The sequence below is a fragment of the Dama dama genome, chromosome 33, assembly GCF_033118175.1.
Source record: "Dama dama isolate Ldn47 chromosome 33, ASM3311817v1, whole genome shotgun sequence".
Taxonomy (NCBI): Eukaryota; Metazoa; Chordata; class Mammalia; order Artiodactyla; family Cervidae; genus Dama; species Dama dama.
Window position 1 is genome coordinate 21,493,888 of NC_083713.1, and position 25,354 is coordinate 21,519,241.

The 25,354-nt window shown below is 36.2% G+C and overlaps 1 protein-coding gene across 1 annotated transcript in view; it reads left to right on the forward strand.

The window, feature by feature from the left end:
• The window catches only part of TTN (titin), a 275,821-nt gene that overhangs the window by 104,386 nt on the left and 146,081 nt on the right, over positions 1–25,354 (forward strand). The window contains exons 104-143 of the mRNA XM_061135156.1: positions 497–706; positions 915–992; positions 1,101–1,127; positions 1,524–1,583; positions 2,129–2,212; positions 3,980–4,054; positions 5,201–5,251; positions 6,098–6,502; positions 6,962–7,024; positions 7,386–7,463; positions 8,089–8,166; positions 8,756–8,845; positions 9,074–9,154; positions 10,179–10,256; positions 10,656–10,739; positions 12,978–13,061; positions 13,286–13,366; positions 13,512–13,592; positions 13,769–13,852; positions 14,103–14,204; positions 14,637–14,744; positions 16,596–16,676; positions 16,869–16,937; positions 17,171–17,254; positions 17,413–17,496; positions 18,048–18,131; positions 18,354–18,437; positions 19,183–19,263; positions 19,563–19,778; positions 20,706–20,783; positions 20,989–21,063; positions 21,269–21,361; positions 22,110–22,187; positions 22,384–22,542; positions 22,751–22,834; positions 23,207–23,284; positions 23,793–23,876; positions 24,130–24,213; positions 24,655–24,738; positions 24,933–25,295. Of these exons, the coding sequence (XP_060991139.1) occupies positions 497–706; positions 915–992; positions 1,101–1,127; positions 1,524–1,583; positions 2,129–2,212; positions 3,980–4,054; positions 5,201–5,251; positions 6,098–6,502; positions 6,962–7,024; positions 7,386–7,463; positions 8,089–8,166; positions 8,756–8,845; positions 9,074–9,154; positions 10,179–10,256; positions 10,656–10,739; positions 12,978–13,061; positions 13,286–13,366; positions 13,512–13,592; positions 13,769–13,852; positions 14,103–14,204; positions 14,637–14,744; positions 16,596–16,676; positions 16,869–16,937; positions 17,171–17,254; positions 17,413–17,496; positions 18,048–18,131; positions 18,354–18,437; positions 19,183–19,263; positions 19,563–19,778; positions 20,706–20,783; positions 20,989–21,063; positions 21,269–21,361; positions 22,110–22,187; positions 22,384–22,542; positions 22,751–22,834; positions 23,207–23,284; positions 23,793–23,876; positions 24,130–24,213; positions 24,655–24,738; positions 24,933–25,295 (4,125 nt within the window). The remainder of the gene's footprint in view (positions 1–496; positions 707–914; positions 993–1,100; positions 1,128–1,523; positions 1,584–2,128; positions 2,213–3,979; positions 4,055–5,200; positions 5,252–6,097; positions 6,503–6,961; positions 7,025–7,385; positions 7,464–8,088; positions 8,167–8,755; positions 8,846–9,073; positions 9,155–10,178; positions 10,257–10,655; positions 10,740–12,977; positions 13,062–13,285; positions 13,367–13,511; positions 13,593–13,768; positions 13,853–14,102; positions 14,205–14,636; positions 14,745–16,595; positions 16,677–16,868; positions 16,938–17,170; positions 17,255–17,412; positions 17,497–18,047; positions 18,132–18,353; positions 18,438–19,182; positions 19,264–19,562; positions 19,779–20,705; positions 20,784–20,988; positions 21,064–21,268; positions 21,362–22,109; positions 22,188–22,383; positions 22,543–22,750; positions 22,835–23,206; positions 23,285–23,792; positions 23,877–24,129; positions 24,214–24,654; positions 24,739–24,932; positions 25,296–25,354) is intronic.

Genomic DNA, 25,354 nt, shown 5'->3' on the forward strand with positions numbered 1-25,354 from the left:
AGAGCAGATTTCCTATTGAGTTTGAAATTATTTCACAAGAAAAGTTATAAAGTTCAAGTAATAAACAGTTCTAGAACCTGAAAGTCAGAATTCTTTTACAGAGGAAAGAATTTCAAAAGGGAATAAAGTGTATAGTAAGATGAAGTTTATGTTCCCTTTCTTTTGAAGCCCCCATTTCACTAACATTTTTAAAGTTTAAGTTTTATTCTGGATTATAAGCACCTTGACTATTTTCTTCATGTAAATATTATAAGGACTTGCAGGATTTCTTTAAACTTTTCCACATTAATCTTACAGGAGTACACGTAAGTATTGAGGTAATTTTTTGTTACTGATGCAAAGAAGTGTACTTTGTCCTTCTTTTATATTTTCAACCCTTTTCTGCTATTTTCCAATCAGATAAAAAGATAGAGACTTTGAACATCTGAGGGAAAAGCACAGTAAAAGAAATTCCTCCTATGCAAACTAAATTTGAACTCTTTTTGTATTTAAACAGCTGAACCAATTCAGTTTACAAAGCGCATACAGAACATTGTTGTGAGTGAGCACCAGTCTGCCACCTTCGAATGTGAAGTGTCCTTCGATGACGCCATTGTAACTTGGTACAAAGGACCAACAGAACTGACCGAGAGCCAGAAATACAACTTTAGGAATGATGGTCGCTGCCATTATATGACCATCCACAACGTGACCCCAGATGATGAAGGTAACTTAATTGACAATGTCCCTGTGAATATATAACTTAAGCTTTTCCTGTTTTATGTATTTCTTTTCTAGTTTATGCCTATACTCTATGATTCTATCTAGGTTAGTTTCCTAGGAAAGAAAAATATAAATGAATACTATGTTTAAAGAAAGAAGTGTTATTTTCAAACATATCAGAACGCAAAGGTTTCATGATCTTTTTCCCTTAGGTGTCTATTCAGTAATTGCTCGACTGGAGCCCAGAGGTGAAGCCAGAAGCACCGCAGAGCTGTACTTGACAACCAAAGGTCAGAAAACACCCCATTCAAATCACACTGCCATTCTGGCAACAAAGTAACCTGCCAAGACAATTCTATTAAATTTTCTAAAATATCTTTTTTTTTTTAATTTTGCAGAAATCAAACTTGAGATGAAGCCTCCTGGTAAGTTAAAAAAAAATCAATCCTTGCTTACAATACATTCAGTGTAATTTTGTAAGTGATAGAAGCCAAACTAATATAAAATATGATTCAGTAAAATTATCATCAGGAAAATAATACCAATGTTAGGCTTTATGAGTTTGGGAAATTGGAGGTAATGAGGTCACATTCAACTGACTTCTAGGATCAGGTCAAACAGTGTGGCCATAGAACAAAACAGATTGTCACAGGGAATGAATTTGCATGTGTGGCTGCTTACAGAAGAATCTTAATATCTTTGTCTCTATATTTTAGATTCTGCTGTTGGAAATGCCTAACAACCAAACACATCTTAGTTGTCTATTAATATCTGAGCTTTCAGTCTTTTGCTGCTTATCACTATTAAATATCTCTTTTCAGATATTCCTGACTCCAGAGTTCCAATTCCAACCATGCCAATCCGAGCAATACCACCAGAAGGTAAGAAAGACCCAGCACCACCCCCCACCTGCCCCTGCCCTGGGCTTGAATATGGTAGCAGCAATATGCTACCACTGTGCTTCCCCGTGGCTCAGCGGAATCCACCTGCAATGCAGGAGATGCAGGTTTGATCCCTGGGTTGGGAATACTCCCCGGAGGAGAGAATGGCAATCCATTCCAGTATTCTTGCCTGGAGAATCGCATGAATAGGGGAGCCTGGGGGGCTACAGTCCACAGGGTCGCAACAGACTCAGACACGACTTAGCATATGAGACAAACAAAAAACAAGCAATATACTACCTACCACTAGAAAGTTGCCAGTACCAAACCATAGTATCCTTCCACTTTATCTTCTTCATGGTGTAATTAGAAATCAAAGCAAAAGAGTAGTTGTATAAATAGATGCTATGTTTATGTGGTCTGACTATTGAACTGCTACTATACCACCTTTGAAAAACTGAAAGAAGTGCATGAGACTTTTCATTGTATTTCACACAAAATGAGAAACCAAACCATGTTACTTATGATGGCATTTATTTTTTTAGAAATTCCTCCTACGGCTGTTCCTCCCATCCCTCTTTTGCTACCATTACCTGAAGAAAAGAAACCACCAGCAAAACGTGTTGAAGGTATTATATGTTATCTACCTAAAGGCCAAAATATAGGACTTAAAATTATTGAATATACAGACCTGGAAAATATTGTTTAGTGCAACACGTTGGCCCTCTAGTGGTCAGCAGGTTGGATTGCCTTTCAAAATGTAAGCTACATGATTTTAGTGTTAATTAAATGTGTTGGACATGTTCCTAAAAGTCTGAAAATCACTAGAAAAAATAAATATCCTGCTTAATATTAAAATATTTTTTAAAAAATCACTTAAGCATTAATAGCAAGCCGATTTCACATTTAATATTTTCCTAACTACTCCATTTAGCAATAAAATAATAAAATCAAATCCTAGTGAAACTTATAGAAATAAAAAATGCTAGTGTATAGTCAGGTTTTAAATTTTAGTTTGTGTTTTTTCTCAATTGCACTATTAACTACTCCTTAAAATTCACTATTTCATTATAAAAATATGAGTTAGAATATCTTTTTTTGTTTTCCTAAAGCTAAGGAAAGAGCTCGCCAATAAAATTTTGAGTGTGTCAGGGAATTGTCCCTCTTAAATATTTCAGTAGATAAGTTGTGCTGTTTCTGCCTGGAAACTTCTCAACTAATTAATCAGCAGACTGCCTGGACTTTCTCGAGTTCTGGGGAGTTCAATACTGTTGTTAGAATTCTCCCAGCAACATCAGGAAAAAATTCTGCATGTCAAGGTCACATTTTCCCAAAGCCAAGCCACCATTATAGTAGTAGCCTCCAGGCTAATCCTATAATAGCCATTACAATTGGTGTCAAAAGCTTGAGAAATTTTTCAGCTAGCCTTAGGGGAAATCTAGTTAAAAGACAAAAAAATAAAAAGCACTTCTAGTTTTATGATTAAACTATCTCAGTAACAAAGAAAAATATTTTTATAACTTACATAAACATAGTTAACTATATTTGTCTACTTCTGATAGTAAAAATGAGCAAGAATCAAATATCAAAAAATAGATTTCTACTTATATTTGTTGTCAGGAATAATAATTCATCTTAATGAGTGAATTATGCTTTGAGCACTACTGTCAGCATGACTAAGTTTAAGTACCCACTGGGAAACTTGAGAAATTAAATCACATTTAAAAACTTCACAACAGTGTCATTATTCCTGAATACTAGGAGCCATAATCAAGTTATGATCTGAGGCCAGGATCAAGGTATATGTTAGCATTAACAGAAGAAAATTTCCATAATATAACATAGGTGGAACTTTAATTTTACTAATTGACTTGTTATTCTTATTCCTGACAAATTTAAAGCAGTCTTACCTAAGTGAAACAAAGATGAAATAGTGTACCTTTTCTATACATATCACCTGGGTTTGCCCTGGATGTTTCAAAAACTTGAAGCAGGCATAAAATTAGTGTGGACTTCCCTAGTGGCTCAAATGGTAAAGAATCTGCCGGCAATGCAGGAGACCCGGGTTCAATCCCTGGGCTGGGAAGATCTTCAGGGGGAAGATCCCCTGGAGAAGGAATTGGCAACCCACTCCATTACTCTTGCCTGGAGTATTCCATGGACAGAAAAGCCTGGCGGGCTACAGTTCATCAGATCACAGTCAGACATGACTTTCACTTTCACTTACATATTCTTTCTCCTTCCCCCCAAATTTTTCTACTTGAAACAGGCATCTTACAATAATGTACAGAGTCTCTTGTTATCATCAAACCATATGGAAAAAATAAATTTCAATAAACCTCCCAGTCTCCTGAAAACATTTTAGTACAATTTACATCTGACATCTTATTTTTTAGTGACCAAAAAAGCTGTGAAGAAAGATGCCAAAAAGGTTGTCGCAAAGCCCAAGGAAGAGGCACCACCACCTAAAGGTATTATGATTTATCAAAATTCCAAGAATTCCCCGGCAGTCCAGTAGTTAGGGCTTGCCACTTTCACTGCTGTGGGCCAGGTTCAATCCCTGGTCAGGAAAGTAAGATCCTGCGAGCTGCACCGCACTACCCCACCCCACCCCCCAAAATTCAATCTTACTGCTTTTCACTTAGTTAAAAAAAATTAAATCCAGATAGGGAAGGACAGAGGAAGACTAAGAGTGTGACTTTATAAAATAGTACCTCTTCATTTACTCACCCTCACACTCTTCTTTGACTCGGTCCTCACTTTCTCTTTCTCAGCTTTCTTTATTTTCCCATTTTTCTCCTCCCCTGTCCTCCTTTTCCTGTGTCTGCCCATGACACCCAATGGCCACACCAGAGAGTTCTTATTGTCTCTGGATGGTGATTTAAAGAAGGCACTGCCCTCCAACATATGGTGTTAATCTAGTCACTCAAATAGAATGTTTTAAAGGGCTGGTGCTAGTTTTGAGTGGTTGCTCCAGCCCAGTTCAGCATCTTTCCCAGTTCAGCTGAGCTAAATGTCAATACCCACAGAAGAAAAATACTTTGTACAGGGGCATCAATTTACCTACTTTAAGTTTTCATTGTCACTTGGAAAATTTTTAGAAAGAAAAATAGATAGCTAAATTTAAGCAAACAGTTTTATCCATCTGGCTAAGATTAGAGAACAGCAAGCTCCTAAAAAGGAGGAAAATTCAGGAGCACAGGAGACTCCTTCACTGAGACTTTTTTTCTGAGTGGTCATTTATGAAGTGTTACAGAATAAGGAGAAGCTCAAAAGCCATGGATAGTTCCTGAACTTTATCATTAATCCCTGGAAAAAAATTATTTTCTTTTAGCATTATGTTTTAGCATCAGACATACTGAATATTCTCTTTATGTTTCATATTTTTAAATTGTTTTAAATCAATCTAAGCTAGAAAAAAGTTTTACCCTTCCCATATTTTCGTTTGCATGGCATTGCAGAGCATTTCTGGTGAGCCAAATTTGCATCTTATAAAAGCATTTGGTATACAAATAGTATTCACAGATCATACAAATGACTAACAAGGGTATATAGGATTAGTAAGCATTTAAAAAATGCATAATCTAAAAATAAACTTGCATTTTTTGTTTTCAAAGCTGTAGAGATTCCCAAGCCACCACGTCCTACTGCCTTAATTCCAGCAGAAGGTAAATGAAATTATTAAATATTCTATTTCTTGCTGAGATTTTTATCCCTGCATTGTATTCTTATGTACTAAGCTTCCAACTTATTATAAAATTGCAGTCTCCTCTGCTACAGTAAAATTAGCAGTCAAAATAATGGCTACTTTATATTGGGCAAATTCCAGGAAAGAAACCTAGGCAGATGTTTATGTAGCCTCTCTGCAGTGGACACAGGGAGAGAAGTGGTTAGGGCTAGAAAGGAGGGATCACCTCTTATTATTTCATCTGTAGCTAACACGGATGTTAAGCATCATATGAATAATGTCAGCCTTAGTATTTTTAAAGTTGTCATACAAAAACAATTAATTGATTAATTACAAAATTTCAAATATTATCTTTATTAAACTGACTAAAGGTTTATATTCAGTATTCAAAAATGTATCTTTAAAATTAGTACTGTTTTTGAAAGAAGAATTGGAATTGTAAGTAGCTGCAGAAATATTAAATATAAATTCCATAAAAAGATCAAATATTAAGATATTCCATCGGAAAAAAGCTAAGAGTTTTACAAATTGGAGCTCCCACAAAACAATGGAAGATTGTGTTCATTTAAGAATATTTACTGAATGCCATTTTGTACACATGGGAAGAGTCCTCAGATTAAGAGTAGACTGTCTCTTGTCCCTTCTGATTGTGTTCCATAATCAACAAAAATTTAAGCAGAACCACAACACAAAGAAAACATAAGTAATCAAACTGATGCTAAAATCTGAGACGCTGATACTGCTAGATGACTTCGACTTTTGTTTAGTGAAGTAATTGTGTGGATGTAATTAACATGCTAATATTATTTTGTTTGATTTATTGTAGCACCTGAAATTATTGATGTATCCTCCAAGGCTGAAGAAGTGAAAATAACGACCATAACCAGAAAGAAAGAGGTTCAGAAAGAAAAAGAAGCTGTGTATGAGAGAAAGCAAGCAGTCTACGAGGAGAAGAAAGTTTACATAGAATCTTTGGAAGAACCTTACGACGAGCTAGAGGTGGAACCGTATACGGAGCCGTATGAAGAGCCTTATTATGAGGAACCAGAGGAAGACTACGAAGAGACCCAGGTAGAAGCTAAGAGGGAAGTTCACGAGGAATGGGAAGAAGACTTTGAAGAAGGGCAACAATACTATGAAAGGGAGGAAGGTTATGACGAAGGAGAGGAAGAGTGGGAGGAGGCTTACCAAGAGAGAGAAGTCATCCAAGTTCAGAAGGAGGTTTATGAAGGTATGTATTAGTCGGGTGGTTTTTTCCTCTTTGCCTCATTGTTGCTCAATTCTATTTTCAAGGTTATTAACCTGATTCATGATGAATATGAAATAGATGAAAAGACCATTTCCATTTTTAAAGTTAGAAATCTTCAGAACCTTTAAAAGAATTATTTTCTTCAGAGTTACTTTCATGCTTTTTAAATTTATAAATTGAATCATTTAGTCCTGTTACTAAGACTGAATTCTAAGTGCTCTTTTCTAATGCGGAAGTTCAAGTTTTAGTTTTGCTACCTTGCTATCTCTGCTTGATCTTGCTTCTAAATCTGGCCTGGGTAATCCTGTTATCAATACAGATCCCAAATACAGTAATTTACACAGTTGTATATTATTCTTAATTTACATCATTTGCAAACTGATAACAATTTATTAGAATTTACGTATTCAACCACTCCTTTTATTACTGTTTTTGTTAAAGAATCACGTGAGAGGAAAATTCCAGCAAAAGTACCTGAAAAGAAAGAAGTACCACCTCCTAAAGGTATGTAATTGGAATTATTTAAATAGACCACATCATCAACATCATGATCATGGCTTGCTGGGCAAAGATGTATGAATCGCGAATTTGATCCAATAGACACAACTTCTTCTTGAAACTTCATTGTATCAATGATTTTTTTCTAAGAATATCTACCTACTTCATTTAATGTAAACATAAAAAAGATGATAAAAAGATTGTTGTGGTAAGCATAAAATAAAGCCAAAATACTTGAAGTACAGAAGCTTGTACTTGAAGTTCAGTGCAACAAACTTATCTCTCTCTTTAAAAAATGAAAGAAAAAGAGAGAGACTACTTTAATAGAAATTCTAAAAGTACTGCAATTTTCTTAAAATGCTTACAGTTGTAAAGAAGCCTGTAGTTGAAAAAATTGAAAAGACTTCTCGAAGAATGGAGGAAGAAAAAGTTCAAGTCACCAAAGGTATTATGATTTAAAACATTTCATGCTTCTGGGTAGTAGCTGAATTGGTGATTTTTTTTCCCACCACATTATATTTTTTATACCTTCCAAATATTCCATTGTTGTTGTTCAGTCACTAAGTCATGTCCAACTCTAAGAACCCATGAACTGCAACACACCAGACTTCCCTGTCCTTCGCTATCTCCTGGAGTTGGCTCAGATTCATGTCCATTGAGTCAATGATCCCATCCAACCACCTAATCCTCTGTTGCCCCCATCTCCTTTTGCCTTCAATTGTTCCCAGCATCAGGGTCTTTTCCATTGAGTCGGCTCTTCGCATCAGGTGGCCAAAAGTATTGGAGCTTCAGTTTCAGCATCAGTCCTTTCAATGAATATCCATTATGTACATCTATTTTTATAATTTCAAAGTTAATTAAGGATTTTTCAAAAAAAAAACTTGCTCTGTAAGTTGGAAGGAATTTGATTTCAAAAAACTGATAAAACATTTCAAGTACCATGTACACAGGTAATTGTTTACTTATATATAGTCACGTTAGTTATATAGTCATCTAAATTAAGATATTTTTAAATTTTGTGCAAAACAATATTCTTCACAATACAAATATATTTGTACATATTTTTTAAGTACCTGAAGTTTCAAAGAAGATTGTTCCACAAAAACCTTCTCGGACTCCAGTGCAGGAAGAAATTATTGAAGTGAAAGGTATACATCTTTGTCTTTCAGCTACAAGTTTTAAACATTTTTATTTATGTGTATGGATATGTGTACATATATTACTTAACAATTCACAAATATGAAATCACCAAAATAAAGACATATTATATAATATACATGTTATGTTGCACATTTATATAATTTATGTAAATAATAACCTTGTTTTTAGTTTCACTCTAAAATTGCATAATTTTTTAATTAAGGATGGATTTGTGTTTAATCAGTAGTTCTCTAACTTTACTGTGCAGTGTTTTATATTACATATAATATTCCCATCCTCTCACTTATATGAATAAGCAAGCCCTAATGGATTTGGGAAAACACCACATCCCATGTGAAGAAGTTGTCTCTATTTGATTCCAATTTAATAATATTTGATAAGGGCTGCATGGGTTGTTTGTCCCTATAGATCAAAACATGATTTGTTTCCTTGTCAATACTGAATTTGTTCTTAAGCTATCATATTAACCCACTCATTCTGCAACTAAAAACTTAAATACAGCATACACACCATGTATTTAATCTGATGTCTTTTCCTGGAAAAAAGAAATACTAATGTGAAATACTCTCTTTGAAGTACCTGCTGTACATACAAAGAAGATGGTTATTTCAGAAGAAAAGATGTTCTTTGCTGCTCACACAGAGGAGGAGGAGGTGTCAGTTACAGGTACAAGGCAAATTTGAATATGGGGCTCAACTGGAAGGGCTTCAGATGGATTTTTATCTCTCTTCTTATCTAATTTGTGTTTATGTAGATATCTCTGTCTCCTTGTGAATCTGTCATCTTTTCATTTCACAGTTGTCTGTTTTAATTTGCATTTCAATATTCTTTGTAAATTGCAATATCACCTACAGTATGGCATACCAGGAACTAAAATGTACATTTTTTTTAAAGTCCCTGAGGTACAAAAGAAAACTGTTACCGAAGAGAAAATTCATGTTGCTGTTTCCAAAAAGACTGAACCTCCACCCAAAGGTATTAGTGATTTATTCCAAGTTTAAACTCCTTTAAAAGTTTCAAAGTAATATTTTGTAAAAGTTCCAAATATCTGAATCTGTTACTATTAAATAATAGATTTAGTCACAGTCCACAGACCTATAGCCACTATATACAAAGGAAATCATAGGCAGGTGAGAAGACCCATGAGGAGGATACTGGAGAAAAGAATGACAATTCCCAGCAGGTCTGTTTCCCACTTCACTGAGCTTACGATCCAGGGACCAGCCATTTAGAAATAGAAATACCATGTCCTGGAGCAAGCTCCTACCAGCTTACCAGAGCTGATGTTAAGTTTTCAGGAATTTGCTACCCAGCATTTAATACCTCCATGATTAAAAGTTAAATTATATAAAATTAAATAAATTCTGTTTAAAACTATGGTAATAAATGCTCAAAATTCATTAGTTCCCCCTTTTACTGTGACTGTGTTTCCGAGGTTATGTGGATTTCCTCTGCGTTGTGAAAATACTGGATCATTTTGCACTACTTCCTGTCCCTTCCGAATTCCATGACAGCGACATCATGATCGGTAGCCAGGATGCATGTATTTGCACCACCATGGAAACTGGAACTTGGAAACTGAGAGAGATGACAAATTAGGGCTCCCGCCCCCTCACCACTGACCCTCTCCTATCCCCAGGCAAAATGTTAAACATATAGGATACAAACATTATTTGAGATAATTGAATGCAGTTGTTCTAGTGCAGTGACTTTATGAAAGTAAAGTTTCTAAAACTGGTGTCTGAGAAACAGGCACTAGTACCTCTGAGGAAGGGGTGTTCCAACCTGTTTCTAAGAAAGTAGAGACTCCATGGGTAAAAACGAATGACAGGCACGTTTTCTGACTAGCCACTAGCCCATTGCCCTTCACCCTTGATTATAACATAATTTTGTTACCTTCAATTGGTGTAAAACCAGAATATATTTCCTTTAAGCCTTACAACAATGTATGCCTTGTCAAAATGCACAATTTCTCAAAAACAACCCATTTTTTTTGAAGTCCCTGAGCCACCCAAGAAACCAGAAGAAGTGGTCCCTTTTCCTGTTCCTAAAAAGGTGGAGCCCCCACCAGCCAAAGGTAGAATCATATTTTTGAAAAATATGTGTAGTGTCTGTCTTCTTGTACCTTTTTCTGTTGGATCTGTGTGTTAATGAGATAGCATCTGTAAACTGGTTGTAATATAGTTTATTCCTGTGTATATTGATTTCATCAATTTGTGGTAATATGTTATACAAATGTCAGTAACACTTTTAGACTCCAGGCCATGCTCATTTGGTCTTTGTCAACTTCATGTAATATATGTAATGTCTCTACAGTATTGATGTACTTAGCATGTATTTTCATCACAGGTAGAGAGTGTTAAATTACTTCCTAAATTCTTTCACTCTTACTGAGGATTTATGATTTAACATAATCTTAAGTGTCTCAGAAGGAGACTAGATTCTCAATATTGTTTCAACAATGGTGTCTTTAAAGTTCCTGAAGTTCCCAAGAAACCTGTGCCAGAGGAGAAAAAGCCAGTTCCCGTGCCCAAGAAGGAACCTGCTGCTCCCCCAAAAGGTACACCAGACCTGATCATGGGGTGCCCCTTTGCTCCAAATGCCAGTGCTTCGTTTTACACTGTCTTCATACTTACTTTGCTGTCTATTCTGTGTCTTTTATGTCCCTAGTGTTTTTCATTTGTTTGTCTGCTTTGGGGCTCTACTCTTGACATACATTATTTATGATGCTGAACAATAGAAGAAGTCACTTTTAAAAAGTAGCTATATCAAATTGCTGTCTTAAATTTTTAATATCTTCCCTTAGAGAAAGAAAAAGTATTTGTGAAATTCATTCCCTACAGGGCATGTTTCTAGGAAAAGCTCTTTCACCCCTCAACTATGTGACCATTTCTTAAAAAACAAAACAAAACAAAACACTTTCATGAGTTATGACAAGATAAAGACTAATAGGAGGGAGTTTGGTAGAACTGAATGTTAACTAGGGGAAGATGTTGCCATGTTACTGGTAACAGCCACTCTTCTGAAAAGTCAATAAGGCCTACTCTTAAATAATTGGAAGCATCAACTTTTGGCAGTTACTTTCACCATATTTCTTTAGACGTTAATTGAGCATAGGCACTTGCCACAAATATTGCAATTATCTAATTAGTGAGTGAAGGGATCTTGCATACATGTGTGTTTGGATTCAAATGTGTTAATTCTGGCTTTGATTTGGGGTTTGGTTGGTTTGGGGGGTTTTAGTGATAGAAAGACACTAATTTATGGGGGTGATGAAGCAACAAACTACACATATCTGGTCAGTTATAGAGATCCAGTATCATCCAGCTTGGAAGAAAGCAGGCTCACACATTTTGTGTAGTGTTCTCTTTTGCCTGATTTCTCAATTTTCCATTTTCTTCCTGAATCAAATCTGCTTCTCTCTTTCTCAAACTCTTGGCTGTTTCAGAATCCTGGGGGGAGGAGAGGTATTCTTTTTTTAATTGAAGTATAGTTGATGCACAGTACTATATAACTTAACAGGTGTACTATGTAGTGGTTCACAATTCTTAAAGGTTATACTCCATTTATAATTGTTATGGAATATTGGCTGTATCCCCTGAGTTGTGCAATGTATCCATGTAGCTTATTTTATATATAATAGTTTGTATCTGTTAATCCCTACCCCTGTATTGCCTCTCCCCTCTTCCTTCTCCCCACTGGTAACCACTAACTTGTTCTCTGTATCTGTGAGTCTGTTTCTTTTTTGTTATGTTCACTATTTTATTTTTTAGATTCTACATATAAGTGATATCATACAATACTTCTTGCTCTCTGACATTTCATTTGGCATAATACCCTCCAAGTTCATCCATGTTTTTAAATGGCAACAATTCATTCTTTCTTTTATGGCTGAGTAGCATTCCATTGTAAAAAGATACCACATCTTTATTCATTCATCTATAGATGGACACTTAAATTTTTTTGATATCTTAGTATTATATATAATTCTGCTATAAACATTGAGATGCATGTATCTTTTCAAGTTAGTATGTTTGTTTCTTTATAGTCTTTTTTTTTTTAAATCAAATGAACACTTCAATGTCATATTGAGAGGACTAGCCTAGCACAAGTGTTTCCTGAGTTTTGTAAACACTACAGGTGCACAAGCAAACAAAAAAACCCAGAAGAGAAATAGAAAAAAAAAAAAATAACGATATATATACAACCATTCTAATGACTTATTAGTCTAAGATGTGAAAATGTTAGTCACTCAGTCTTGTCTGACTCTTTGCAACCCCATGCACTGTAACCTGCCAGGCTCCTCTATCCATGGAATTCTCCAGGCAAGAATGCTAGAGTGGGTGGCCATTCCCTTCTCCAAGTCTAAGATAGTCTTAGGTAAAATATACCCATAATATATATGTTGTTATGGATTCCAGTTCTCAATACAAAGCATAAAGAGATTTTTCTGTATACTGTATCCATACTCTATATTGTTTCTGTAATTACTGATTTTTTATCAAAAACATACCAATATATAAAGAATAAATTGTGTACACATACCTCTGTGTATATAACTATCCTTTTTGGTTGCCTAAATGTCTCTGTAATATCATATGAGACATTTACCATGGCCTTTAGAACACTGTATCGTGGCCTTTAGAACACTGTATTTTAATTTTTTGCATTATTTTGCCTATACATAAAAAGATCTATAATAGCATTAATGAACTACATAAAGATTTGTGTTCGTGCTTATATCCATTCGTGAAAGTGATATATATCTGAATTAACATTGTATTTTAACATCTTTAAGTTCCAGAGGTGCCCAAAAAACCTGTTCCTGAAGAAAAGGTTCCCGTTCCCATTGCAAAGAAGAAGGAAGCTCCACCAGCTAAAGGTACAGTGACTTTCTTAGTAAGGAAGCCCTGTCTTTATGTCTTGAGTATAAAACATTTTTGTGTTTAATTATCTGTTAATTTAGTTTAATTCAAAGTGAATGTTTTATGGTGTAAGAATTTAACAAAATTGTCTGTCCACTTGCCTACTTTCTTACAAAATAACTGTGCATCAGCTACTCTGGAAAATACAAAAGGCAACTCTAAAAATTAATGTCTTTTCAAGTTCCTGAAGTACAGAAGAGGGTTGTCACAGAAGAAAAAATAACCATTGTCACTGAGAGAGAGGAATCTCCACCACCAGCAGGTACCTCATCCCATCTCCATGAAATACCCTTGTCTTTTCTCCAGGCTTCTTTAGTTGCATGTCTTCTTTAGTGGGCCTGCCAGTTCTGTGTTGCTCATTTTCTTTGCCTTTCTGAGAATTTTTAAATCAAATACTATCCTTTAAGTGCCAGAAATACCAAAGAAGAAACTTCCCGAAGAAAAAAGACCTGTCCCTCGGAAAGAGGAAGAAGTTCCACCACCAAAAGGTATTGTGTGTGTGTCTCTCTCTCTCCAAGAACGATCTTTACAATTTTATGTTCCCAGGCAAAGGATGATTTTGTTAGTTCTGTGGTACGTGTGCATCGTGAGTGTGTATCTATGTTTTGTGTTGAGCTTCAGTGACATAACATTGAAGTTCTGAAAGTGGACCATGTTTTTAAAGTGCCCGCTGTGCCTAAGAAACCCGTCCCGGAGGAGAAAGTTCCCGTGCCAGTTCCAGTCGCTAAGAAAGCCCCTCCTCCTCGAGGTAGGATTTGTTTCAAGCCTCTGACAAAAATCTTTGAACCAGTGAATTCTTTTTCCTACCTGATGTCTTCTTGTGCTGACGCTCTGTCTCTCTTTGGATAGAATTTCTGTGTGCATATACTTGGGATATGTAACTTGTTCCCCACTTTGTTAGGGAGAGTGGTATACTGGGCAAATCTTCCCCTGACTTTAGGGAGACTCTTAGTTAAGACTCTTGATTTTTAAGCTTTACTTTTACTGCTTTCTTAAAGCCGAAGTTTCTAAGAAAATGGTCAAGGAAGAAAAGAGATTTGCTGCCGAAGAAAAAGTATCTGTCGCCGTTCCTCAGAGAGTGGAGGTCATGCGGCACGAAGGTATATAATCACGCATGACAGGAGAAATGAGTTTGCGTGTGTTCCCTGCAAGTCTTCTCTTCTTACCACGTCATTTACTTTAGAAGTTGTCCTGAGTGTTGTCTGTCTATTGTAGCCTCTGAGACTGAGTGTTTTGTGTCTGCATTGGTCCTGAATCATTCTCAGAGAGTGAATGGGATGGTGAACGTGGGATAAACGTAAACTGGGCCACACTTGTGCATGAGTTGAATATTCTTCTCAGTCGTGGGCTCTACCATCCCCTCTTCTGAAACCAGCTCTCTCCTTGATGCAACGAGGAAGTCCTGTGAAGCTCCACCCCTAAGCAGATAAAGGACATTATCCACCTGTAGGGAACACATGGCTATTATCAGAACATCGACGGACTCTTCAGGTGGAATTTAAATTAAATCTTATCTTTTAAAATATCTGCAGAGAAGGAATGGAGTTATTCAGAAGAAGAGGAAAGAGTATCCGTTTCAGTTTATAGAGAAGAGGAAAGAGAGGAGGAGGAGGAAGAAGTGGAGGTTACAGAATATGAAGGTAAACAATGCAAATAAGCTAGTGGTGACCTGGAGTCTTGATAAGCTGTTTTCCTTCAGAGATTATGTACTCAGAGTAATGAAAGTGATACAAATTCAGTGAACATCTATTGGCCTTATTTGATGTATCTTTTGATCAAACCACAAGATTCAGAAGCCTTAATTAAACATCCAGTGTGTTTATTGTCCACCCCCTCTTAACTTGGCTATATAGGAGACAGGGCTTCATATTTAACTAAGCAGGTAACTAAAGGTGCAGGTATCTTCATATACAGTTATCCTTTCAGTAGATGGGACTTGGTTTCAGTGTGGTGAGCTGAATATAGTCTAATGTCTAAAACATAGGTAACATAAAACCGTGTTGATAGCACAACTTGATAATGTGGCCTGACTTACATATTTTAAATGAATAAGGAATTATATTACCTTATTGGTAATATTAAATTACCAATAATTATATTACCTTATTGGCCTGGAAGTCAAGGCCAGGTTTGAGAGTGAAGCCCTGAGCACGTAGGGCTTTCCAATGTTCCATGTATGAAGAGAGCAATTGTGAAATATCTTTTATTAGATCAGCCCGTTATTCAGATGTTCACATGCCTATAATGCTAGCTCCCTATGGTTTAAGGACTGAGCAACAAGCTTTATTTCAACCTTTTCAATGAATTAAGACAGCCCTAGGTTTACTGCTAAAGTTTAGCATTGTGGCTAAAGTGGTATATCTAAAAGAACTTTACTAAGAAAGTTTTAATGTACCTCTGCTTTAAGGATTAATCACTAAGTTTCTTAATAAATATACTGTCTTCCTAATGAAAAGGTGAATAGAACTGTACAGTCAGATGCCCTTGACATATATGTCTCTGGCTAATAAAAGGGGTCCTGCCTCTTCTCCACTTGGAAGGAGACACCATGTGAAATCCAGATGTGCATTCTTGATGGAAAGCTTTAGAACAGAGAAGACTTGACTCCCTGGAGGAAGCCCTCTGGTTCTGTTGTACTTACTGGGAAAGACCGAGATGTTAGGCACAAGTCAGGAATCTGATGGATCCCAAGGGCCCTATCCCTTCTAGAAATGTTTGGGAAAGCTTAACATGTACACAAGGAAAGTTCTCATTGCATGAATCTAATTTCAGCCTTTTACAGTATGCATTATAAATTTCTTTTTGGACTATAGACTCTAATTAAAAGGAAAGACATTGCAGAATATTCTTATGCTTTCATTAAGTCCAAAAGATTTAGGGAAAAGATAGGTAGCCTGTTTTTACTCCTAATGTTCATAACTAGAGCTCTCTATTCTATAATTAACCTTATACACACAGACTCAAAAATCACAGGAAGACTGTTAACCTTGTTCACCATACCTACTTTTGTAAAACTGGGGCGGTGGGGAGTCCTGATTCCAAGTTCTCAGCAGGTTTCTCATATGTAATACAGGTCTTTTCTTTCTTATAAACCTACTTATAGTTCTTCAAGTATACATTTCTGCCCTGTGCCTTCAAATCTAGTGTCATCGTATTTTTAACACTTGTCTTCAAATTCCTGTGTTCTTGTTAATTTAGGCACTAGAATTCTTCTTCTGTCTCATGTTTGTCCTGTTCTTCCTGTGAATACAAGCATTGTTATCTTTCTGATACACTTAAAAATTAAGTTACTGAAACAGTTTCTGTACTCTTTATTAAGGCATATGCTTTGATTAAAGTCTTCTTCTTCGGGTATTATAAATGAGAACAACCAGGGATTTGGCAAGTGTTAAACTTTCGCTATTTTACTTATTCTCTGACTTAAAGTGCAGCTAAATTTGAATATGAAAAACACTACAGGCTTATCTTCTTTAAAATTGATATTTTTAAAGTGATGGAGGAGCCTGAGGAATACATTGTAGAAGAAGAGGTGCACTATATTTCTGAGGAAGTGGAAGCTGAACCCGCTGAAGGTAGACCACCTCTTAGATTAACTCTAGCCCGTGTGTGTGTTTGACTTGTCCTGTCTTAATGTTCTCTTATAGTTAATTCATTGCCTGTATTGCAAATGTCAGTAAATATCATGTTTAATTTTAAAATTCCTTAAATTTTTATTAAAAAGAAATCTGGACATTTCTACAAATATATTTTATAATCTTTTCAAGTGCCTGAGAAGAAAATCATCCCCAAACCGAAAATTCCTGCTAAAATAGAGGAGCCTCCACCAGCTAAAGGTACAATTCTGTCTCAAAGAAATGGGATGCCATTTGTCTTCATAGCTATGATAATACTTTTAGTTTGAGTAACTGCCTCAGTTTTGCCAACTTATGTGTAAACATTTTAACTGACTGTAGTCGTTAATGTTTGTATAAATGTGTGATCTTTCATAAAGTGAGCTCTTTGCCCCCAAAGAATGGCACTTCTTCTGCAATGCAGACTAATATTCTTAAACCTCATATTTCTAAAGTTCCTGAAGCACCGAAGAAAATTGTGCCAGAAAAGAAAATTCCTGCTGCAGTTCCCAAAAAGGAAAAGGTGCCGCCCACCAAAGGTACATGGGTTTTCCTTTATTCTTAGGTAATGCCTGTGTTTAAATCTTAAATTGATACATTCTTCAAATTTTTATGACATTAACCAGAAATAAGTGTGCCTGTTTAGTGTTTTTCACACTTGTGTTGTGTCTGACCGTGTTGTGCAATGTCTTTTAAGTGCCAGAAGAACCAAAGAAGCCAGTTCCTGAAAAAAGGGCTCCTCCCAAAGTGGCTAAGATAGAAGAGCCTCCTCCCGCCAAAGGTAATGAAGTCCCCAGCACGGCAACTAGAAACGTGTCTTGTCTTTCGTCTTCTCACTACTGTCCTTGACTCACCTTCTACATGGAGGTTATTGGTGTATATTGGCCACAGTGATGTATTATTGCCTTGTCTATGGTGGATTATGACTCACTTGTTGTGAAGCTTATTAGTGTGTACCTTGTAAAAATTATATTCTAAAATCACAATAGCCTCTGGCTAATATACTTAATATAACTGATGTTGAAGCTGAAACTCCACAATACTTTGGCCACCTGATGTGAAGAACTGATGCATTTGAAAAGACCCTGATGCTGGGAAAGATTGAAGGCGGGAGGAGAAGGGGACAACAGAGCATCTCTAACTCGATGGACATGAGTTTCTGTAAACTCTGGGAGTTGGTGATGGACAGGGAGGCCTGGCGTCCTGTACTCCATGGGGTCGCTAAGAGTCAGACATGACTGAGCGACTGAACTGAACTGAATATACTTAATACACTTTTTAAAATTCCACTTTAAGTAAAACAACTCCATAATCCTAAAATTATCTTTCAAGTGACTGAGAGGCACATGCAAATTACCCAGGAAGAAAAAGTTCATGTTGCTGTTACTAAAAAAGTGGAACCTCCAAGACCAAAAGGTACATGGGGCCTTTTGATACCCAGAATGTTCTGCTTACCCTCTTCTCTTTACCAAATACACTAAAAATGGGTGTTGGTTTTTTGTTGTCATTGTTATCATTGTTTTCTGTTTGAAATCATGAAAATGTCAAGTCTTTTATGTTTGAGTTGCTATTACACGACTACCATTTTGTGGTTTGAATGAGGAAAACAGTTCTTTAAAGTGAAATCTGTCTTTAAAGTGCCTGAGGAACCCAAGAGAGCTGTTCCAGAAGAGAAATTTCCAAAACTCAAGCCTAGAAAGGAGGAGGAACCACCAGCGAAAGGTACACCAACTTTTCCAAAAATCAAAATAAGCTTATAAGTATTGAAACTCATCTAGTGGAATTGAGATCCTTAGACAAAATAATTTATGTATTACAAAGTAATTAATATACATATGCTACTCCATATCATCTCAAAACTAAACATTTCTGATACCAGAAAATATACTCAAATCTCTTTCTTCTCAAAAAAAACAAAAACAAAAAATGAAACCTCACCGAAGCATATGTAGATAATTTCCCTTAAAATGTACTTGTCTTTTAATGTTTTTTGTCTATATACTGATTTCCTTTGCTGACATGCTTGTTTTGTGTGGCAACCTTTGATGAAATTAAAAAATTTTTAAATCCTCAATCTTCTACATTGTGGTGGTAGAAGTTATGGAAATACCTCAGAATTAAAATGAGGAAGCTATTCATGTAACATACGTTTTTGTCTAATGGTTGTTTGATAATCATTGTTCATGCTCTCTAGTTATCTTTTTTAGTTCTCTTATAATTACTACTTGATCTTCCTAAAGTTTTTCAATGTCTTTTAAGTATTAATAGCTTAGAAAAAAGCACTCATGTATCTATTAGACCATGTTTATTTCTGAGGCCACTGAGTTTTCTTACCACTTAAATGAAACATTTAAACAAGGAACATGGTTATGATTATCTTTATCTTGGATTGTGCACATACAAGTTCTCTTAACATGCATTAGTTTTGAATCTTGTGATAAATTTTCAATAATTACTCTTTTTAAAGTGACTGAACTCAGGAAAAGAGCTGCTAAAGAAGAAAAGGTATCCATTGAAGTTGCAAAAAGAGAACCTCCAGCCGTTAAAGGTATATTGTGCTTTGACTAAATAATAAAATAAGCACGAACCTACACAGCTCTTTGCCTGTTAGTTCCTAATTTGAGTCTCATTCTTCTGGCTTATTGTTGACTAAAGGCAGGGAATCTAACATTTGAATTTGTAAATAGCAACTGTACACTCTGTAATACCCTGGCCAGCAAAGGACAGTCAAGGTCTCCCATAACTAGTGCATGAGACCATTACCAGGAAATGAAATCACAGCACGTTGTCACTATGGGCCCTAAATGGGCTTCAAGTAAAATGCTACTGTTGTTGATATTATTCCAGAAGTTACTGTAGCAGCAGAGAAAGAATGGGCTTACACCAAAGAAGAAGAAACTGTTTCAGTAGAACGGGAAGAAGAATATGAGGAATATGAAGAATATGATTATAAAGAATTTGAGGAGTATGAACCAACAGAAGAATATGATCAGTATGAAGAGTATGAGGAACGTGAATTCGAACATTATGAAGAGTATAAAGAACATGAAGAGTATGTCACAGGTATGAGCAGAACTCTATACCTGACACCACATTAAATATATGCAAATGACATTAGGACAGGATAAAATGTTGAATACCCGAAGAAATTTGAAAAGAATTTTGTTTTGTTTGGGAAACTCAGAATTTTCTTTCTTGGACAACTTTTAGGGGAAAAAATTCTCTATAAACTGTAAAGTTACTATTAGAGTTTGGTTCTGGGCATAATCTGTTTCCCTTCTCCTTTTTGCTTTTACAAATATCAAACAAATGAAACTAAATTTCTTTCTCCAAAAGGCTGAGTCTGTCTGCAAGTGCGCTTGATCATTCCAATACATGACCAAAAATTTCTGAACTTCTCTCATCCTGAAGCTTGTTCTTATCAAACAGGATAGCCTATTGAGAAAACATTCTACCCTTGGAGTTCCCCTCATCAAAGCATAACAAAGATTCCTTCAAAAATAAAGACAGGAAAGTCCAACACAACCAATTGTGTTTTATCATTGTGCAGATCAAATTTGTAGGAATAAGATTCTATTGGATCTCAGAATGAATCAATATTATTTCATTTATCCAATTTTTGGTGTTTCACGGCCTAATTTTGAGAATGTTCTATGTAGTTTTACAAATAGAATTAAAAACAAATATTATATGGAGAGGAGTTTAACCGTGATGTTGTCGCCCTCAAGTGAAATGATAATATGTAAAAGAGAGTCACAGTTACCCAATTGAAGTAAATTAGCAAGGAGGAAATAGCAATAAAATCTTGTTTAAGTCTTTTATACCTTATTCTACTTGAACCTCTAATTCTTACTCACCTCTCAAGGCTATGGCTATGCTGTAGATAAGATATATTATTTTAATTCTTTCTGTCCATTGAAGAAATATCATTTTTCATGTCCTAACATAGAAATGTCTAACATTAAATACCCTGTATGTATTTTTTTAAAGAACCTGAGAAGCCTGTCCCAGTAAAGCCTGTCCAGGAAGAACCAGTTCCCACAAAACCAAAGGCCCCACCAGCTAAAGGTAGAGTGAGAAAAGCATTATTAATTATGAGACCTGTGGTTCTTACACGTCTGTCCAGCTACAAATCCGTGTTGAAGTGGCAGTGTACCAATCATGTGTGTGTTTGGGATCACTATGTTGTACATCGTATTTCTTAATTTTTTTCTTACTACTCTTAAGAAGTCTGGTTCAGGTTTTTAAATCTGTTAATGTTGATATTTTAAAGTGCCGAAGAAAGTGGTCCCTGAAGAAAAAGTGCCAGTGCCCATCCCTAAGAAACACAAACCGCCACCTCCCAAAGGTACATGGCAGTGTAATAACACCAACAACATCTTTGTCACTTACATTCGATCAACATGTCTTACTGCCTTGTCTGGTGTTCTTTGTTTTGACTGAATGTATTGTTTGGTGCTGTGTCTTACCTTTCTCCATGTTTCATGAATTTTTATTTACATGATATTAGTGTGTTTGGTTTTAATGGTCTTTAATAATTAATATCTTTAAAGCACGTGAAGAAGCAAAGAAAGTTGTTGAGGAAAAAATACACATTTCAGTTACCAAACGTGAAAAAGAGCAGGTGGCTGAACCAGCTGCTAAAGGTATAATTTCCTTCCTCGATTGTGGCCTTTTATAATGTCTCTTTTAAAACTTAAGCAGCTATGTTTTGCTTTTTTTCCCTCACTGTTTTGTATCTTTTTTATTAATTGCTAGATGGATATTGGATAGAAAAATCTATAAATACAGAATAAAAAGATAATGTTATCTTAAAAGGAAAAGTTATCGCAAAATATATCCATATCTCCTTATGCAATGGCTGTCCTAACACACAGCTACAATGAATATAGAATACAATGTTTAGATTTAAAATCAGTGACCATTTGGCGGATTCCTGACTTACCTAAATTGATGTAATGATATAACAATATATGCCACCGTTTAAGATCTGTTTGTTGATCCTAAAGTCATTTTGAAGATTGAAGAAAGACCATTTTCCCCTGCTTTTTACTAAGTAGCTCCTCTGCAATTTCAGACAATATACCTACCCAGAAATAAGTTTAGCTGTTCGGTAAAGGATGTTTCATACAAGAAGAGATATCAGACGCCAAGCACTACTTCACAATCTTAGGATTACCCAGACTTCCTTGAGTACTTTTGTATGTTTTTATTCCAGTGAGGTTCAGAATCTGTTCCATGGAAAATATAAAGTTTCTCTAGTTGAACAACCGTATATCTACCATAGGAGAGACACTAGCAAAATCATTTTATATCCTTAAAGTACAATAGAGCAAGCATTAATTGGGTGACCTGTTTCTAAAAATAAAATTTCCTTATACTTACTGTTTCAAGTGCCCATGAAGCCCAAGAGGGTTGTCACAGAAGAAAAAGTACCTGTTCCTAAAAAAGAAGTAGCAGCACCTGTTAGAGGTACCTATATGTGCTCTTCTTAATGTGTTGTTTGTCTTTTTTGGTATGAAATTCATGTTCAGTTCTATGTGTAAAGTTCTTCTGTGGGAAAGATGAAGCCTATTCCTTCTTCTATGACAAATAGCCATGTTCCTAATGTGTCTTAATTTTGTCAAGTAATTGGAAAATATCCAACCTAAAAATAATGTCTTTAAAGTGCCTGAAGTACCTAAAAGAGAAGAACCAGAAGAGATTGCCTTTGAAGAAGAAGTTGTAACCCATGTAGAGGAATATTACGAAGAAGAAGAAGAAGAAGCAGAAGAGTACGTTCATGAAGAAGAGGAACTCATAACTGAAGAAGTGGTACCAGTCAAAGGTAGATTACATCTGCTACCAAGGGATAAGCAGCAACATCTTTAGTGTCCAGTTCGGTTAAATTCTGGGGTGTATTAGCACCAATGACCCATTCTGCTTGTATTAGGAAAAGACACTTACAGGGGCTGAAGCATGATTTCTGCAATTGCTTTTCACATTTTATATCTTTTTCTGCAACATTTCCAAAATTCTTCATAATATCTTTAAAGTGCCTGAGGTACCCAAGAAACCTGTCCCAGAAGAGAAGAAACCTGTTCCTGTTCCCAAAAAGAAGGAAGCCCCACCAGCAAAAGGTACACCACCACTCATATCATGAGTGTATAAAAAACTTAGATGCTCAGTCATGTTCAACTCTTTGCGACCCAGTGGACTGTAGCCTGCCAGGCTCCCCTGTCCATGAAATTCTCCAGGCAGCAATACTGGAGTGGGTTGCCATTCCTTTCTCCAGGGGATCTTCCTGACCCAGGAATCAAACCCTAGTCTCCTGCATTGCAGGCAGATTCTTTACCAGCTTAATCTGCATTTAAATAGACATCTTCTGAGTTCAAAACTTTGGAGTTGTTGCTATCTGTTGTTTGAAACTGTCCTGTTGTTTGTTCACTGTCCTTTGTGTGGATATGTTGTTACTGGTAGCAAGGACTTATCAATAAACAATATCTTTAAAGTGCCTGAGATTCCTAAGAAGCCTGAGGAGAAGGTTCCTGTGCCCATTCCTAAGAAAGAGAAGGCTCCACCAGCTAAAGGTACATCTCTTTGTAATACATCAGTGGAATAATGTAATAATTTACCCATGTAGTATAACTTGGTTAGCCACATCTGTTCTTACCCCATGGTGATATTAGCAGTATGAAAGCCAAGACAAAGACCTCCCAGCTGGTAACTGGAGCAGTTTATTGTGTATTCATCTCTGAATTTTACCATCAAAGCATACTGGTGATTAATGTTTGACTCCTCCTCTTTAGTGTCAAGTTATTAGAATAAAAAAAAATTTTATTATAATATGAAGATGGACAAAATCATCATTTACCAGACATTGTGTGTTGTCTCTATTAACAGTCTACATTTGTTCCGTGTTCTTTATCTGAATTTTTGTGCATTTCCAGGCCTTTGTTTTGTGGTTATTACAATTATTATTTTCAATCTTCAAGTGAAATTGTTCAAACATTTATGATACTTCAATTGGCCTAAAATTGCTAAATTCTTACCTATGGGTGAAAAATGTGACACTAACGCTATTTTATGTCTTTAAAGTCCCTGAGGTACCCAAGAAACCTGTACCAGAGGAGAAAGTGCCAGTACCAGTTCCCAAAAAGGAGGAAGCTCCACCTGCCAAAGGTACATGAACTTGCAACGTCATAAACATTTTTTACACTTCAAATTTGCACATGAGTAAATAAACTCTGTGTTACTTGGAGATGCAATGCTTTAGTATTCCTTCGTGGAAAATAAAAGATTTTATTTTAAAAGTAAAATGCTTCCTGAAACAATGTGGTCATACTCTTATGACCTTGTCATAGTCTTTTTGAGACTATGCTTGGATTCAAAGTTCTAAGTTGGATAAACTGTTTCTCTAATCATTTCTTTAAAGTGCCGGAAGTGCCCAAGAAACCTGTGCCTGAGAAGAAGGTGCCGGTTCCTGCTCCTAAGAAAGTAGAGGCTCCACCAGCAAAAGGTACATCGCTTCACCGTGTAAAGTCCATGGGAAAAAAACCTTACATTTACATATGCAGGCATGCGTGCTCAGTCACTTTAGTTACGTCCAACCCTTTGCGACCCCATAGACTGAAGCCCGCCAGGCTCCTCTGTCCATGGGGATTCTCCAGGCAAGAATACTGGAGTGGGTTGTCGTGCCCTTCTCCATGGAATCTTCCCAACCCAGAGATCGAACCCAAGTCTCCTGCATTGCAGGCGAATTCTTTAGCATGAGCCACTGGGGAAGCCCAACATTTATATATATATTCATATATAAACTCTCCCATAATGTTATGTGGTTTAAACAATTATCTGTCTTATTAGAAATATTAAAGTCAGATATTTCGTGATTCCTTTTTATGTCTATTGCTCTAACACATGTAAAAGAACACATTCTTAAAGAAAAATAATGTCTTTAAAGTGCCAGAGGTGCCCAAAAAGGTCCTCCCAGAAGAAAAGAAGCCAACACCTGTTCCGAAAAAAGTGGAGGCTCCTCCGCCCAAAGGTACATTAATCTCTAACAAACTCAAAACAAAAAGGCAAACTAACTGGCATTCTACAGCCTCACTAATTATAATGACTTATGTTGGTAACAGTTGATGCTTTTTGACTACAGAATATTAGCTTTTCATGTTGTCCCACTGTTTTGAATAGTGTACATAAAAGTGATGCTTGTCCGATTGACAATTATCTTTAAAGTGCCAAAGAAACGTGAGCCAGTTCCAGTTCCAATTCCTGTAGCTCTGCTCCGGGAAGAGAAAGTTGTACATAAAGAAGAAATTGTTCTTGAAGAGGAATTTCTCCATGAGGAAGAAGAAGTTCTACTTGAGGAAGAAGTTCCACCAGAGGAGGAGGAGATTCCTCCAGAGGAAGAGGAAGTTCTACCTGAGGAAGAAGTTCCACCAGAGGAGGAAGAGATTCCTCCAGAGGAAGAGGAAGTTCCTCCTGAAGAAGAGGAAATTCCTCCTGAGGAGGAAGAATTTGTACCTGAGGAAGAAGTGGTACCCGAAGAAGAAGAAGTTCTTCCAGAAATTAAGCCTAAAGTGCCAGTACCTGCTCGAGGTATAGCAGTTCTTCTTGAAGTCCTCAGGCCTCTTTTTGTGTTGAATTCTGCCTTTCCG